At 53.3% G+C, this 14,642-nt stretch overlaps 1 protein-coding gene across 7 annotated transcripts in view; it reads right to left on the bottom strand.

Moving 5' to 3' along the window:
- Positions 1 to 1,018: 1,018 nt before the first annotated feature.
- POU2F2 (POU class 2 homeobox 2) overlaps positions 1,019 to 14,642 on the bottom strand; it is a 64,988-nt gene continuing 51,364 nt past the window's right edge. For 4 of the 7 annotated variants that reach the window (XM_074219394.1, XM_074219396.1, XM_074219398.1 and 1 more), the window contains 15 exons: positions 13,136 to 13,201; positions 13,016 to 13,050; positions 12,864 to 12,920; positions 11,308 to 11,424; positions 10,253 to 10,489; positions 8,883 to 8,988; positions 8,120 to 8,211; positions 6,601 to 6,762; positions 6,155 to 6,296; positions 5,849 to 5,997; positions 5,574 to 5,759; positions 3,199 to 3,265; positions 2,768 to 2,969; positions 2,574 to 2,647; positions 1,019 to 1,785 (listed from right to left, as the gene is read on the bottom strand). In XM_074219394.1, the coding sequence (XP_074075495.1) occupies positions 1,445 to 1,785; positions 2,574 to 2,647; positions 2,768 to 2,969; positions 3,199 to 3,265; positions 5,574 to 5,759; positions 5,849 to 5,997; positions 6,155 to 6,296; positions 6,601 to 6,762; positions 8,120 to 8,211; positions 8,883 to 8,988; positions 10,253 to 10,489; positions 11,308 to 11,424; positions 12,864 to 12,920; positions 13,016 to 13,050; positions 13,136 to 13,201 (2,033 nt within the window). In that variant the 3' untranslated portion in view covers positions 1,019 to 1,444. The remainder of the gene's footprint in view (positions 1,786 to 2,573; positions 2,648 to 2,767; positions 2,970 to 3,198; positions 3,266 to 5,573; positions 5,760 to 5,848; positions 5,998 to 6,154; positions 6,297 to 6,600; positions 6,763 to 8,119; positions 8,212 to 8,882; positions 8,989 to 10,252; positions 10,490 to 11,307; positions 11,425 to 12,863; positions 12,921 to 13,015; positions 13,051 to 13,135; positions 13,202 to 14,642) is intronic. The other 3 variants (XM_074219399.1, XM_074219400.1, XM_074219401.1) reach the window with 3 other exon arrangements.

The raw sequence follows: 14,642 nt of genomic DNA, 5'->3' as shown, positions 1-14,642 counted from the left end.
CTGAAGGCCCTCGCCCGCCGCACTCTGGAGGCCCTACACTTCCCTCCTGGCTCCTCCAGTGTCTTCTTTTAAGAGTCTGAGTTCTTTTCTTCTTTCCCTTAAATATATATATCTATAGATTTTTCTATTTAAAAATTTTTTTTTCAGTTTTATTTTTTTTGTGGTACTTTTTTTTGTTTTTGGTTCAAGACAAGGCCCGCAGAGGGACAACCCTGATGGTGGCATTCCCACAGGCCTCTGTCATCTAGATACATCCCAGTGCCCACAGGGGAGCCACTGAGAGGACAATGGGTGGCATCCCCCTCGCCAACTCAGACCCTGATTCTGGGAGTGGTCATTTTGAGGTTGGGGGGAGGGGTGGGGAGTGGGGGTTGGAGGAGTGAGACATCTTCCTGTGTGTAGAGGGCGGGCAGGGGCGAGGGAACGATTTTTTGGTTTTTCTGGAAAATGTAAAAGAGCGTGAACGATCCCACGGATAGGCACTGGAATATGAATTTTTGGTGGGTTTTTTTTTTTGTTCTTTTAGGGATGAGAGAGAGAGGGATGGGGGGGGTTGGCAGGCAGAAATGAGCAAGAGCTGGGACTGCCCTGCCCTAACTGCCTCGCCCCCCCCAACCAGACCTCACTCCCCAAGCACAGAACCAGAGGGGCCAGGGGAGCCCAGGAGATGGGATTCTCGTAGCCCAATGGTCGGCCCCCCCACACCAAAGGAGACGGGGAAGGGCAAAGGGGAGGGGGGATTTCTCCCCTCCCCTTTTACTCTCCCTCTGTTGAAAAAAAAAGGCAGTTAAAACAAGTTCCCTCCCTTCCCCACCCCCTTCCCAGGCCGGGCGAGGGGCTGGGGGACACATTCGGGGGAGCACAACAAACGCCACCAGTTCTATACAGGCCTTTGGATGAAGCTACCGGCTATTGGGTGTGAGGTTTCTCGGGCCCTGTCTCTTTTGGTTTCTGGAAAAGAAAAATCCACAGTTGTTCCCTCCCCTGGTCCCCCACCCCCCACCCCCAGCTTCCTCCCCCACCCTCCGGGGCCCGACACGATCTCCTGGTCCACTGGGCGGCCCGCGGCGAGGGGACCCCCGGCGGGGGCGCCCGGCCCGGGGAGGGGGAGACGCGGAGCTTCGGTGTTATAGCGGTGAGCGGTGAGCGCACTGAGGTCTGGCTCTGGACTGCGTTTTTTGGTATCGGTTTTTGGTTTCTTCTGTTCGCCCCGGCTCATTCTGGGCGGCTGGTTATGTCTGTTTCTATTTGGCTTTACTTTATTTTTTTGTTTGGTTTTTCTTGCTGGGGTTATTTTTTTTTTTGGTGTTTCCTCCACTTTTTCCAGCTCTCGGACCCTCACCTCAATCCCCCGCCGCTGTCCCCCTGCCACCAGCTTCCCCACATGGGGAGACCAGAGGCGGGCGAGGGTGGAGGATGGCAGGGAAAGGCAGAGCCGGCGTCTTCATTCTGATTTGGCCCCCGCCTCAGGCCCTCCGGGGGTCTGTGCTGCTGTCTCGATGCAGGAGGAGGAGGAAGAGGAGGAGGAGGAGGAGGAGGAGGAGGAAGAGGAGGAGGAGGAGAGGCCCGGGGATTTGGTGGAGATTGAAGCTGCTACTGCGGCTGCCGCAGCTGATACAAGGCCCACCCCTGGAGGGGCACTGAGGAGGGGCAGCCCGGCATGGTTCAAGAAGAGTGGTGAGGTCACGATGCCTGGGCTCCCTGGGGTGCCCCCAGCTGCTCCCAGCACCAGGTTCCCACTGGCATCAAGGCTGGTAAGGGGGAGAGTTCCACCAGAGGCCAGGGCTGGAGAGAGACAGAGACAGATTGGGCTAGGGATGGAGGCGAGACTTGCAGGCCAAACAAGAATTCCCTTTCCTCCCAGTATGAAGGACCTCCTGGGTCCTTCTGGGCTCTAGTGTTTTATTTTTAAAGTCTCTCCCAGCTCTGACCTTCCCTGTTCTGAGGCCCTCCCCAGATCGGACATCGCATGTTCTAAAAGCTCCTTCCAGATCTGACACCACATGTTCTAAGGTCCCTGCCATCTCTGGCACTGTTTCACGTTCTAAGACTCTTTCTAGCTCTAACGTTCTGTAGAACTCCACTTGGGATTCACCAGAACAGAAGCCATTTTCTCCCACCTGGGCTATCTTCTCTTACGGGGAGGTCACCTGGAATGCTTCTCTATTGCACCCCACCCCCACTCCCTGCCCCTCTCTTCCCCAGGACCCTCTTCCTCAGATCTGGAGATAGACCTCATGTTCTTTCCACAAAAGGAAAAGAGTGAGATGGAGCGGTGCTATGAGCTAGGGATGGGGCAGGGAGTGCTGAAGGAGGGAAGGGAGGATCAGGCTGAGCCTAAGGTTGAGGACATCCCCAAACCCAAACTTCAGCCCTGGAAGCTTCCCATACATTCACACCACACACACACACACACACACACACACACACAATGCCATCACAGAAGCAGTTACATGTATGAAGATGAGTCCAGCAAAATCCCCGATGATTAAAAACAAAGTCCTAATGATGTTTGAAAGCATGGAGGGAGGAAGATGGCGGGGACCGAAGGAGTTTGATGTAAGGGGACGCACCTTGTATGGTGGCCAAAGGGTTGTTACCCATGAGAGCCGGACTCAACCCCGAGCTTAGCCCCACCATTGTGCTTCTAGAAGAGGCAAAGCAGATGGGTTAGTGGGGGAGGCAAGGGGTTAGCAAGGGGAGGGGGCACAGCCTCTTGAAAGCAGTTACAGCTCCCTTGCCCTTCTCTGGCCTCAGAATTACTTACCCTGTGCTGGGGTTCAGGCCTGACAGGCCGATGGCCGCGTGGCTGCCTTGGGGGCTGGGGTTTGTGCTGTTGGTGGAGGCAGGGGGTGGGGGTGTGATAGAGGGGATAGAGTTGAGGGGGGTCACGGCCCCACCTCCACTGCTGCCCCCTCCAGCTGTCCGACTGGGGTGGAGGGTCCCCACAGCTGAGGACAAGGTAGTAACTAGAAGAGAGAATGGCAGAAATGTGAAGCACCAGAGCCAGTAGACGCTGAAAGGAGCCCTCTCCTCCACTCGACAGTGGGAAATAATTCCACCAGAAGGGAGCTGTCCAAGGTTCCAATTCAAATCAGTGACTGCCAGAGGGGTTGGCCCCTTTCTTGCCCACCTTCCCTCATCCCCAATTGAAGTCTCAAAATCGCACTTCCTCTTTTCTTGTTCGAAAGGACTAACCTGTTGTGCTCAGACTGCTGGAAGCCGGAGACAATGGCAGGGTCCCCCCAGCCCCCTGAGGTGTGACCTGGAGAGAAGAGGGAAAGTCTCTCAGGGTGTGATTCTCAGATGGGCACACTGATGGGGGCAAAGGAAGGATGAACCCCCACCAACACACTCCAGAGGAGAAGCACACCCAGTGGGACCCCTACTCAAACTGGGGGTGGCTCCCAGCACACTCCAGATGATGGGCACCCCAATGGAGGCTCCTAGTCAAACTGAGGGTGACTCCCAGCACACTCCAGAGACCCAGAGTAGACTGAAAGGCATGAGGAAAGGAGGGGCCAGGGCATGATAAATGAATGTGTATGCATGGATGTGTGTGTGTGTTTGTGCATATTTATATACCACATCTAATCTTCAGGAATAGGTATCTCAGAATTCTAGAGGCAAAGATTTACAGATGAAAGGCACACCCAAAACCAGCTTCCTTCATTTGGCAAATGGGGGAACTGAGGCTCAGACAGGGAAAATCATTCTTCCAAGGTCCCACAATAAATCTGGTGCTTAATCCAAAGGACTGAATAATGTTCAACAGTCAATTGATAACCCACACAAAGCCCCCAAAATTGATCCCATTAATTCTATAATAATAGCTTTCATCATAGAAATCCACATAGATCTTTACAACAAGGTCAGTTGTCACCTGATGTGAGGTGCCAATATAGTCACAAAGTTGAAGGCATGGACACTTTCTGGTGGATTCACTTTGGAAACAGTCCTAACCTGGGAGTCAGGAGACCTGCATTATGGTCCCACCTGGGCTCCAATTTGATGTGGGACCTGAGGGAAATCTCCCACTCAAGCCCTGCCCAAGACTAAGACTCCCCCTTGGGTAACACAAGAATCCTGAAGTGCATCAACTCTTGGATCTGGAATCAGGAGGACTCATCTTCTTGAGTTCATATCTGGCCTCAGACACTTCCTAGCTGTGTGACCCTGAGCAAGTCATTTCATCCTATTTGCCTCAGCTTCCTCATCTACAAAATGAGCTGGAGAAGAAAATGGCTAAAACCCCTCCAGTATCTCTGCCAAAAAAAAAACAACCCCAAATGATAGCCAAAGGAACTGAAAGTTGAACTCAACAGAACACTATAATCTCCATTGACAGCTTTTCAGGCTGACAGTCACATATTGTTGGTTAAACTTGGAGATGGCTTCCTGGGGATGCCTCCCATCGTGTCAGCACTATGATGCAAACAGAACCAAATTCTCCCTTACAAATAACAGTCCTGGAGCCCTGAGCTTGACAGAACCTATGGCAGAGTCTTCAAAAAAGGGCAAACTTTCTGCAAATCAAAAAATTACATCATTGGGCACCAACCTGGATTTACACATAGATCTAATTTTTTAAAATCAGTCCTGGGTATAGTTGGTACTCCTTCTGTCAGAGCTCAGGGAATCTGAGAAAGGATGGAGGGATGAAGGAAAGAATGCATGAAGGGAGGGTCATGAATGGAGAATGGAGGAATAGAGAGAGATGGAGAGATGGATGAATAGAAAGGAATGGAGGGATGGAGAAAAGGATGGATGAAGGGGATGGCGAAATTCATGGATGGAGGTTGGAGGAATAGAGAGACATGGAGGGATGAATGGATAGAATGGAATGGAGGGATGGAGAGCAGAAGAGGGATGGATGTTTCTTGGAGGTTGTGTTAGTAAGCTGAGAGCTGGAGGAGATGGAGTAGAGGAAAGGGAACTAATGCTTGCTGCATCTTGGCAAGGCCACAGGCATGTCAAGTCCTTTCAGAGCCCATCTCTAGCCCATTAACCAAGCTTCATGTCTGTGACCATGGGTACATCTGGCTTCCTGTAGTAGCCTACCTCATCACCTTTCCACCTGCCTCTTACTGGTGTCCTGCCCACCTATCTTTTCATACTTATTATCACTCCTTCATGCCATGGACATCCTGGCCAACCTGGTGTTAACACCTACTTCCCTAGCTAGATCTCTCATCTCTCTCCCTGGAAAGCAAAGTCCTCCCTCCTCACTCTCGAAAATTCACAACAGTCCTTCAGGAAGACCTGAGTCCACATGCAACCTCAGACACTTACTGGCTGTGGGACCCTGGGGAAGTCACTTCACCCTGTTTGCCTCAGTTTCCTCATCTATATAAAGAGGGGCCTCGGAGATACTCTGAAGACCTAGTTCTTTGATCCTATGATCTCGTGTGTCCAGGTGTGTCCATGGATGACTTTGTAGCTGTAGGTGACCTTGAGGTGATGAGACCCCAGTGGTAGGGTGTCTGTGGGTGTGTGGGTGTGTGGGTGTGTATGGGGCCTCCCTGTCTCTGAGTGTCCGTGTCCCTGTGGGTGTCAGAAGGGGAGCACAGTACCCCAGGCCCGAGGTGGGGGCTGTAGGCCGCTGGCTTGCCCGGGCTGGGCAGCATGGGGGCAGCGCTGCAGGGGTTAATTCTCTTCTCCTTTTGGCGCCGGTTGCAGAACCAGACACGGATCACCTCCTTCTCCATGTGCAGCTGTTCTGCAATCAGCAGGATCTCCTCTGAGGTAGGCTTCTGATTCTGGGGTGGGGGAGAGAGGTCGGAGGTCAGCGGCACCCCCAGGGTGGAGCGGGGGGCTCCGCAGGACGGGGGCAGGCGGATCTCCTCACCGCTAGAAAGCTCTTCTCTAAGGCGAAGCGGACGTTTGTCTCGATACTTGTCCTCTTCTTGCGCCGCCGGCCTGGGAGCCCGTCAAAGCCCAGGCTGGGGCTGGTCAGCTGGTTAGGACTGGGCAGGCTGGAGTCCACAGACATGGTCTCTGTCCCGGAGGGAGGCAGGGTCAGACGACCAGGGGCTTCCTCCCCGGGCCCCCCAGTCTCCCTTCAGCCCTTTGAGCTCGGCCCCGCCAGGACCTTGGACAGCGGCAGCCCGGCGGCTGGCCAGGCTGGTGTGCGGGTCCCAGCTCCGACACCCACCTGCGTCGTTGAGCCACTTCTCCAAAAGGGGCTTCAGTTTGCACATGTTCTTAAAGCTGAGGTTGAGGGCCTCAAAGCGGGAGATGGTTGTCTGGCTGAAGTCGTTGCCGTACAACTTGCCCATGGCCAGCCCCACGTCGCCCTGGAGAGGAGGGATAGCGGGTCTGGGGGTCTGCGCGGGGATGGGAGCCTGCTCCCCGCACTCCCTCAGCCTGTTAAAGGGGGCCAGAGGTTCCTCCCCAACTTCTCTCCCTGACCAAAGGATCCACATGTTGGGGTGGATGTGAACCTCACACTGCAGAGGACTCTGCAGACTGTGTTGGGGCTGGTAAATTCCGGGGAGGGGGTGGTGGCTTCCAGGGAATAGGAGGCCCTACAGTAGCCCAGACAAAGGGCCACCCTCTTCCCCTCCCTTCAACCCCCTGCCCCACTACTCGGCATCAGACCTGAGTGAAACCCAGCTTGATTCTCCTCTGTTTGAAGGTGCGAGCAAACTGCTCCAGCTCTTCCAGGTCGCTGGGCTCCTCAGGGTGGGAGGGTGGCTCCAGACATTTGGTGGGCTGCGAGTGCGAGAGGTGCGGATCGGGCAGTGTGGGTCGGGTCACTGCCTGAGGGAAAGAAGGCAGGGGGACTTTGGGGTCTCCAGCATCTCTTCCCCTTCTTCCCCTTCACTTCAAGCAACTCTCTGGCACCCCTTGACCAACCCAATCCTCCCCAGATATCACTCTCTGAGCCCTCAGCACTAATACATAACTTATAGATTATATTATCTTCAGATAACATCAAAATCAAGTCTATATGTATATATATATCTTAATATCAACATCAAAATCAATAGATTGCTTCATCATCTTAATATCAACATCAAAATCAATAGATTGCATCATCATCTTAATATCAATATTAAAATCAATAGATTGCATCATCATCTTAATAACATCAAAATCTATATTATCATCTTAAAATCAATAGCAAAATTGATAGATTGCATTATATCTTAAAATCAATATCAAAATCAATAGATTATATTATCTTAATATCAACATCAGAATCAATAGGTTATATTATTATCCTTGGTTTCTAGAGTCTATGGAACTCAGGAGCTTAAAAACTAGCACTGGGAGTGACTGTCTATACTATTTATGTGTGATCTTGGGTCTCACCCTTTTCCTTCCCTCCCCTCAGTTTTCTTTCTTTCTTTTTTTTTTTATTTTATTTATTTGAGGCAGTGGGGTTAAGTGGCTTGCCCAAGGTCACAGAGCTAGGCAATTATTAAGTGTCTGAGGTTGGATTTGAACCCAGGTCCACCTGACTCCAGGGCCAGTGCTCTATCCACTGCATCACCTAGATGCCACCCCCCACCCAGTTTTCTAATTTGCAAGAGGGGAGTTATTTTCACCTGACTTGGAATAGCTGTTATTAGGAACAGAAAGAATGCTAGCTCCAATTTTTTGTTCAGCAGCCCCTGAGAGGTACATAAGGTACCTGTTTATAGACCCATTTTACAGATGAGGGAATGGTCCCAGAGAGGGGAAGCAACCCACCCAAGTTCATACACCAACTCAGACATCAAGGCTAGAATCTGATGGAAGGTTCCTTCCCAGATTCATTGCCTTGTGGCTGCCTCTCTGGGAAGCTTCTCTAGACTTGACCTATCCAGGGCTCCACCCTGCAACCCTCCCAGCCTGATGGAACTGGCCAGCTCCCAGAGTTAGGCTCACCTTCATAGCTCCCACAGACATCAGAGGAGATACTGCCTGGGAACCCCATTCTTATCTGACCTGGCTCCAGGCATCGGGGAGGGGGTTGCAGTGTCTCAGACACACGCATGCCCTCTTCCTGTCGGCTAGGTTAGGGGTCCCTCCCTTTCCTGGGCCAGCTGTAGGCTTAATTGACCAAGGAGCCTCTTTGCTCCCGATAGAGACTCCAGGTGCCTTGGCTCTTCCCAGAGGGGCAACTGCTTACCTGTGTAGGGAGCCCAGCCCGAGGCTGGGAGGTCAGGAGGGCTCCCTGGCTTTGCTGAGGTAGCTGGAACAGATTTGGTGTTGGGAGCAGGCCTGGGGGAGACAGTGCAAATATCAGTGGGGCCCACTGACCCATCCTGCCCAGACCAGAGCAGACTTCTCAGGGCACCACTAGCAAAGGCATGTCCCACCCCCATCCTGCCAACAGGTCCAGAGAGGGCTGCCAAGTTTAGATCTGATGCCCCCTCAGATCTGAGGGGCAGCAGAGTTAGGGGGAGTCCCAGGGAGGCAAGAAGGAGAGGCTTCCTAGCAAATGATGGCTCCATTCAGGGCCTGAACTCCCCGAGGCATCCAGGGGTGGTGAGGTGAAGAATGCTGTGAAAGGCCTTTCTGCCCACATAGAGGTGGAGCCAGATGCCCTCTGGGGGTCTCTCCCCACTCCTCAAAACTAGGATTCTACATGCAACTCAACTCAACCCCATCATTTTTTTAAAGAAAGATCTGGCTTGTTTGGCCCAGGCCCAACGGGAAGAGATAAGAAATAATGGGGGTAAGTGCCAGGAGGGCTAATGTTAGCTCACAGAATGATGATTAAAGCTTTCTCAAAGCGGGGGGACTGTGTCTGGTGAGCTCCCCATCGCAGGAGGACTACCCCATCCAAGGGATTTAGCATTAGAAGCTTCAAGGTTCTAGGATGCAGTTCCACAAGGTGGCGGCAGAGGGCTATGGAGCGTCCTCGGTCCAGGCCCAGGCAAGGCTCCTACCTGGCTGACCCTGCTGGGTCTGTGGCAGCAAGAACTGTGCAGGTGACTGGAGGTGGTGCCCCGGGACAAGGACGAGTTGCTGTAGTTGGAGGAGCTGCTGGATGTCCTGGGGTGGGGGAGAGGCAAGGAGCCCCATGTCAGAGCCAGCCTGGCCCTGGGGGCAGCTAGCCCAGCCCCCCATTCTCAGGAAAGAGGGTATCCATGCAAGGGAAGTCCCGAGTGAGGGCCGCAGACACCCCCACACTCAGGCAGCACTGCCCAGCCCTGCTCAGGTTCTCATTTTCCTCTTAACTGAAAAATAGAGTGTTGGGGGATAATGGGTTTCTAAGGCCCCTCTCTTGACATCCCTCCCAGCTCTGACAGCCCCTTTTCTAAGGCCCCTCCCAACTCTGACATCCTTGTTCTAAACCCCCTCCCAGCTCTGACAGCCCCTGTTCCAAGGACCCTCCCAGTTCTGACATCCCTATCCTTTTTTTTTAGTTTTTTTTTTTTTTTTTTTGCAAGGCAAACGGGGTGAAGTGGCTTGCCCAAGGCCACCCAGTTAGGTCATTATTAAGTGTCTGAGACCAGAATTGAACCCAGGTCCTCCTGCCTCCAGGGCCGGTGCTCTTTCCACTGTGCCACCTAGCCGCCCCCGACATCCCTATTGTAAACTCCCTCCCAGTTCTGACATCTCCTGTTCTAAGATCCCTTCTGGCTCTGACATACCCTGTTCTAAGGGCCCTCCCTGTTCTACCATTTTAAGTTCTGAGATTGCTCCTAGTTCTGGCATTCTGGGTTTGTGGGTATTTAACCTAGAGAGGCTCTGGCAGCAGCACCCATATCATCATCCTTTCTGCAAATCTCAGAAGGACTTTTCCTGGATCAGAACAATTAGATTAGTCCTGACTGAACCCAGAGAGAAGATTCATGGGCTGGGGTAGAAGATATTGGGGGGGGGGCTCAGCTCACAGAAGGACAGACTTGCCAAGTTGGGCAGCTCTGTCCTGGGGAGGGAGGGCATTCCCTATTCCTGGAAATGTCTAAGTGGCAGCGGGTGCCTCTGCCAAGTTGCTGGACTAGGGGCTTCCTGCTTCTGGAGGGTGAAGGGGCAGGGGGAGATGACCCCTGGAGATGAGGCCTCAGGCTGACTCTAGGAGGCCCACAAGCTATCAGGCACAATTCTGGGAGATAGCATAGACATGAGCTCAAGGCAGCAAAGAAGAAAGCTCAGGGTGCAAGAGGAGCAGCCTCAGAGGGATCTCAAAGGCCACAGAGGTGGGGGGATCGCTGGGGGAGGGGTGTGCTGGGGAGCCCGTGTCCCCTCCCGGCCAGGGCTGGCTGCTTCCACTCGGCTGGCCCTGTCCAGGTTGGAGATGTGCCCGCCTTACCTGGGCCGTGAGCTGGATGGGCTGGGACAGGGTGAGCTGGGGGGTCGCCGGGGGCTGGCTTGCGGGTGGCTGCGGCGGCAGGTCGCCCCCCCCAGCAGGGGCAGGGGGCTGCCCGGAGGCGGCGGCGGCTGCATTAGCGGCGGCAGCGGCGTTGGATTGCTGAACAGCAGCCGCCAGGAGCTGGGCCTGAGCCTGCTGCAGGAGGAGCTGCTGCTGGGTGGGCATCAGGGCCGTCAGCTGGGGGAGGGGTGGCGGCCAGCGGGGCCAGAGACCATGAGGAGAGGACGACAGCCAGGAGAGAAGGGACGGAGGCCAAGGAGGGAGAGTGGGCAAGGAGAGAGGGACCAGGGAGGAAGAGGATGGGCGAGGAGGGAGAGGATGGGCAAGGGGAGAGGATGGGCAAGGAGGGAGAGTGGGCAAGGAGAGAGGGACCAAGGGGGGGGGGAGGGTGGACAAGGAAGGAGATGAAGGGGTCATGGGGCAAGACAGGGTTAGGAAAGAGTGACAGGGGTGAGGGGGAGACAGGAGGAGCAAAGAGAGAGCAGAGGGAGCAGCGGGTTAGTGACAGAGCTGGGGACCAGGCAGCCAAGCCGAAAAGAGCCGGGTGGGGTTAGCGTCAGACAAAAGAAACAAATTGAGGTGGATGGGGACTCATGGTCCCTTGGCTGTACCTGGGAGCCAAGTCTACTTGGAGCTGTTTTCTGCGCTTGGGGGCAATGGGAGAACAACAGAAGGGGCCCCCCAGATGGGTCTCGAGTGTGGCTGCTCAGAGAACAAAGGCAACTTCAGCTGAGGTGGGGGCTCGGCAGGAGGGCCATTCTGCCATCCCCTCTTGTTTTGGGGGTGAGTACTTGGCAAGGTGGGACAAGAGGACTCCCAGGCTTCATCTTCAGTGACCCGTTGGAAAGAAATGGGGGGGGGGTCTAGAGCCTCTCCTGACAACATATGTCCAATAACTGGGCTGTTTCCCCTCCTCTGGTGTTGTACAGCCCCTTTTTGTGGGGAGCTGGGCCCCGACCCCAAAGGTCCCGCAGAGCCCATCCTGAGTCACTTACCCCAGCCAGCTGCCCGCCAGCCAACATGAGCTGGGCTTGGGGTAGGTGGGGCTGGGATGGGGGCGGGGGTGGGGGGGCCACTGGGGCCGGGTCACTGCTGGAGTCTTCAGCCTTGATCTGCATGGGGAGAGAGGCAAGTTCGAGGTCCTGCAGAGGAACCAATCATGGTGAAGAAACCTACACCCCCCTCCTCCTCTGCCCTCTTTAACAAAAGAGTGATGGTTTTAGACCTTGGCCCAGAAAAAATTAAATGATTTACGTGGGACCAGCTGAGGTTCTCGAAGCATCCCCCCATCCCCAATCTGTGGATGGCAGCTGGGCTTGGCTGCCCCTTGGCCCAGCTCTGCCTCTTCCTCCACTCCCCAGGTCTGAGTGATAGCTCCTGAGTGGCCCTCAGCAGGTGGCCTCTCTCCACCATCCCCTCAAATCCATCACAAGATTTCCTTCTTACAAGTCCCTCCCCCCGCCAAAAGTTTCCTCTCCTTTCCAACTTTCTCTATAGTAAGAAAACCTGAGTACAAATTTGGTGTGTATAGGCTACTTAATCTCCCAGGACTCAGTTTCCTCAGCTGCAATATTAAGTCAGATGGTCCTTTTCAACCCTAAATGGTTGATCCCCTGACTCTCCATCTCTGTCTTCCATTCTCCCCATCCCTCCCTCTCTCCTCCTTCAAATTTCTCCCCCTTTTCTCTTCCTAGCCATCTCTTCTCCCTTTGCCAGGATTCTAGATTCATTGCTGCAGACAAGAAACCTGAGAACTGAGCAAAGGGGGTGATTGGCCCAAAGACACCCGAGAGTCTCTGGCACTGCTGTTCTTTCCAAGGGCTTTGTTTTTCCCTCTCCTCATCTCTTCCTTTTCTCTATTCCCTTTATCTTCCTTTTTCTTCTTCATCCCCCCCCCCCTGCATCTTGACAATTCAATTTTTGGGGGAAAATCCAAACCCTAGGGGCTGGGTACCCAAACAAGAAAAATAATCCTCTCTACCCTCAGAGAATTTTTTGTCTGCAGGTTCAACCCAGGCCCTTACCCAGAAAATGCTCCCAGCAGAGGTTTTATGCATTATAGGAAACCCACGCCCCCATCTCTCCATCATCTCCTCCCCTGATAATTCTCTGCTTCCCTGCTCTCGCCTCTCCTCCTCCAGCCTTTCCATTCAGCCTACAGTCCTCCCCATCTCCCTCCTCCCCCTAACTCTCCTTTTAGAGTTGTTGGGGTGAAGGGAGATTCTGGAGGTGCTGAGAGTCGGGGCAAAGCCAGGGCCGGCAGGGAAGTAGGGATGGGGGCTGGGCCCTCAGTTTCCTGTTGTTCATACCCTGGGGCCCCAGGGGGGATTTCCCCAGCCAACTCCCCCCCCTCAACCCCAGGGGAAGGGGAAGGAGATGGGATGAGTCATAGATTTGGGGCAGGCTGGTGGGAAGGAGAAATATCTTTACTGATGCTCCTGAGTTAAGGACAACCTTGAACTCCACCCCAGAGCTCCCTTGCTCTCCAAACCTCACCTCACCTATGTAGACTTTCCCACCATTCCCACAGTATTGCAAGTTCCACTCTCACCTTGGTGCTGGGACCCGTTGGGGACAAGGAAAATGAGGAAGCCTTATTCTGGGGGTTCTGAAAGGAAAGAGAAGGGAGAAAGGGGAGGTGAGTCTTTGAGATCTGGCTCCTTCCCAGACCTGCTCCCTCCCAGCTAGCCCCCCCTTCCTTACCTGATGGTTTGCATCTGGTCCATTGGTTTCTGTATCTGCAAGGAGAAGGAAGGAAGAGCTTGGACCCTCTCTGCCCTATTCCCACCTCCTTTCCTCATTGTCCCCCTAAAACCTTCCTACCTGTGTGCTCTGACTGAGAGTCCAAAGCTGGCTTCTCCGGCTCCAGGGGCTTAGACATTCTTATTTCTGCAGAGAAAAATGAAAGGGGAGGCATAACACTCCATGAGGAAGGTTTCACTACCACTGTCCCAGCTCTGGAGGACCAGGTCCATATTGAAACCCAGGCATCCTACCCTGCATGGAACTGGGGCTCTCAGCTCCTCCTAGACAATAGAATGCCATCAGAGTGGAGAAGAGACTTGGAAATCATCTAGTTCAACATTCCCAGAGATGGAGAAACTGAGGTTCAGAAGAGGAAGCAATTCTCTCACAATCACAGAAGCACCTCAGTGGCCTAAGTGGGGCCAGGACCCTGGTCTAATGACTTCTGCTCTGGTTCCTGACCTTTCAGCAGAAGGTGATTCTGTCTAGCCCTTTAGCCAGAGATGGGAAGGCCAGGGGCAGGGAATGGCTTGGATCTGGCCCCTCTGGTGGAGAAGCATCCGAAGGAAAGCTGAACAGAGAAGGCAGAGGTCCTCCCCTGGGGCCTTGAGTGCCTCAGAGCACTGTCCCACCAGTAGGTTTCGGGTGAGACATGTTTTCCGCTGTGAGCAGCAAGGAGCGGGTGGTGGGATGGGGCTCTGGGGATCGGGGTGTATCAACAACTCCATGCCTGTGATTCACCAACCCTCAAAACAATTCTTCAGCTTTGCCCCCCACCTCTCATAGCCTCAACTCTTCCCTCCAGCAGCCTCAGGCCAAAGGACAGGCCCATTCTGTCCTGGATCTCACTAGATCAACTCAACCCTGAGCCTAGATCCGAATGTAAGTCTCACCCCAAATGCAAAAGCAGACCTTGGCCTCTGACTAGAACAAAAGTCATGGAACATAGAACATCCAAGTTAGAAGAACCCTTAGAACAAAGAGTAAGAATTGAGAGAATCCTAGAACACAGAACCTCAGAGTTGAGAGAAGGCCTAGAACCTACACTGTCAAGTCTGGAAAGGCTCCTAGAAGCAACTAGAAACAAGAATGTCAGAGTTGGGAGGATTCTTAGGACAGGGGATGTCAAAGAATGGAAATATCAAAGCTGGGAGAGACTTTAGAACAGGGAATGCCCAAACTGGGAGGGGACCTAGAACAAGCAATGTCAGACTGGAAGAGACCTTGAAACAGGAAGGTCGGAGTTGGGAGGTGTCTTAGCAGTAACTATCTATTCATAGGATCATGGGAGACAGAAGGGACTTTAATGGTCTTCTAGTCCAAAGCCACCATTTTACAGATGTAGACCCTGTACCCTAGAGAAATACAAGTAATTTGCTCAAGATCACAGAGTTGGGATTTGAACCCAGGCCCTCTGGCAGCCCATTCTACCATGTTGTCTCTCTCTACTTAACAAACAGGAAAACTGAGTTATCTGACTTCAGACAGGTATGCCAGAACATTTTAATCCTTCTGTATCCAATACTACTTTTTTCTATATCTAAGGGAAAAAAATGGGTAATAATTAGTTACAAGAAGTCCTGCT

Source organism: Macrotis lagotis, chromosome 1 (genome assembly GCF_037893015.1).
Source record: "Macrotis lagotis isolate mMagLag1 chromosome 1, bilby.v1.9.chrom.fasta, whole genome shotgun sequence".
Taxonomy (NCBI): domain Eukaryota; kingdom Metazoa; phylum Chordata; class Mammalia; order Peramelemorphia; family Peramelidae; genus Macrotis; species Macrotis lagotis.
The sequence above is the reverse complement of the archived record's forward strand: the minus strand, read 5'-3'. Positions and strand labels throughout refer to the sequence as shown.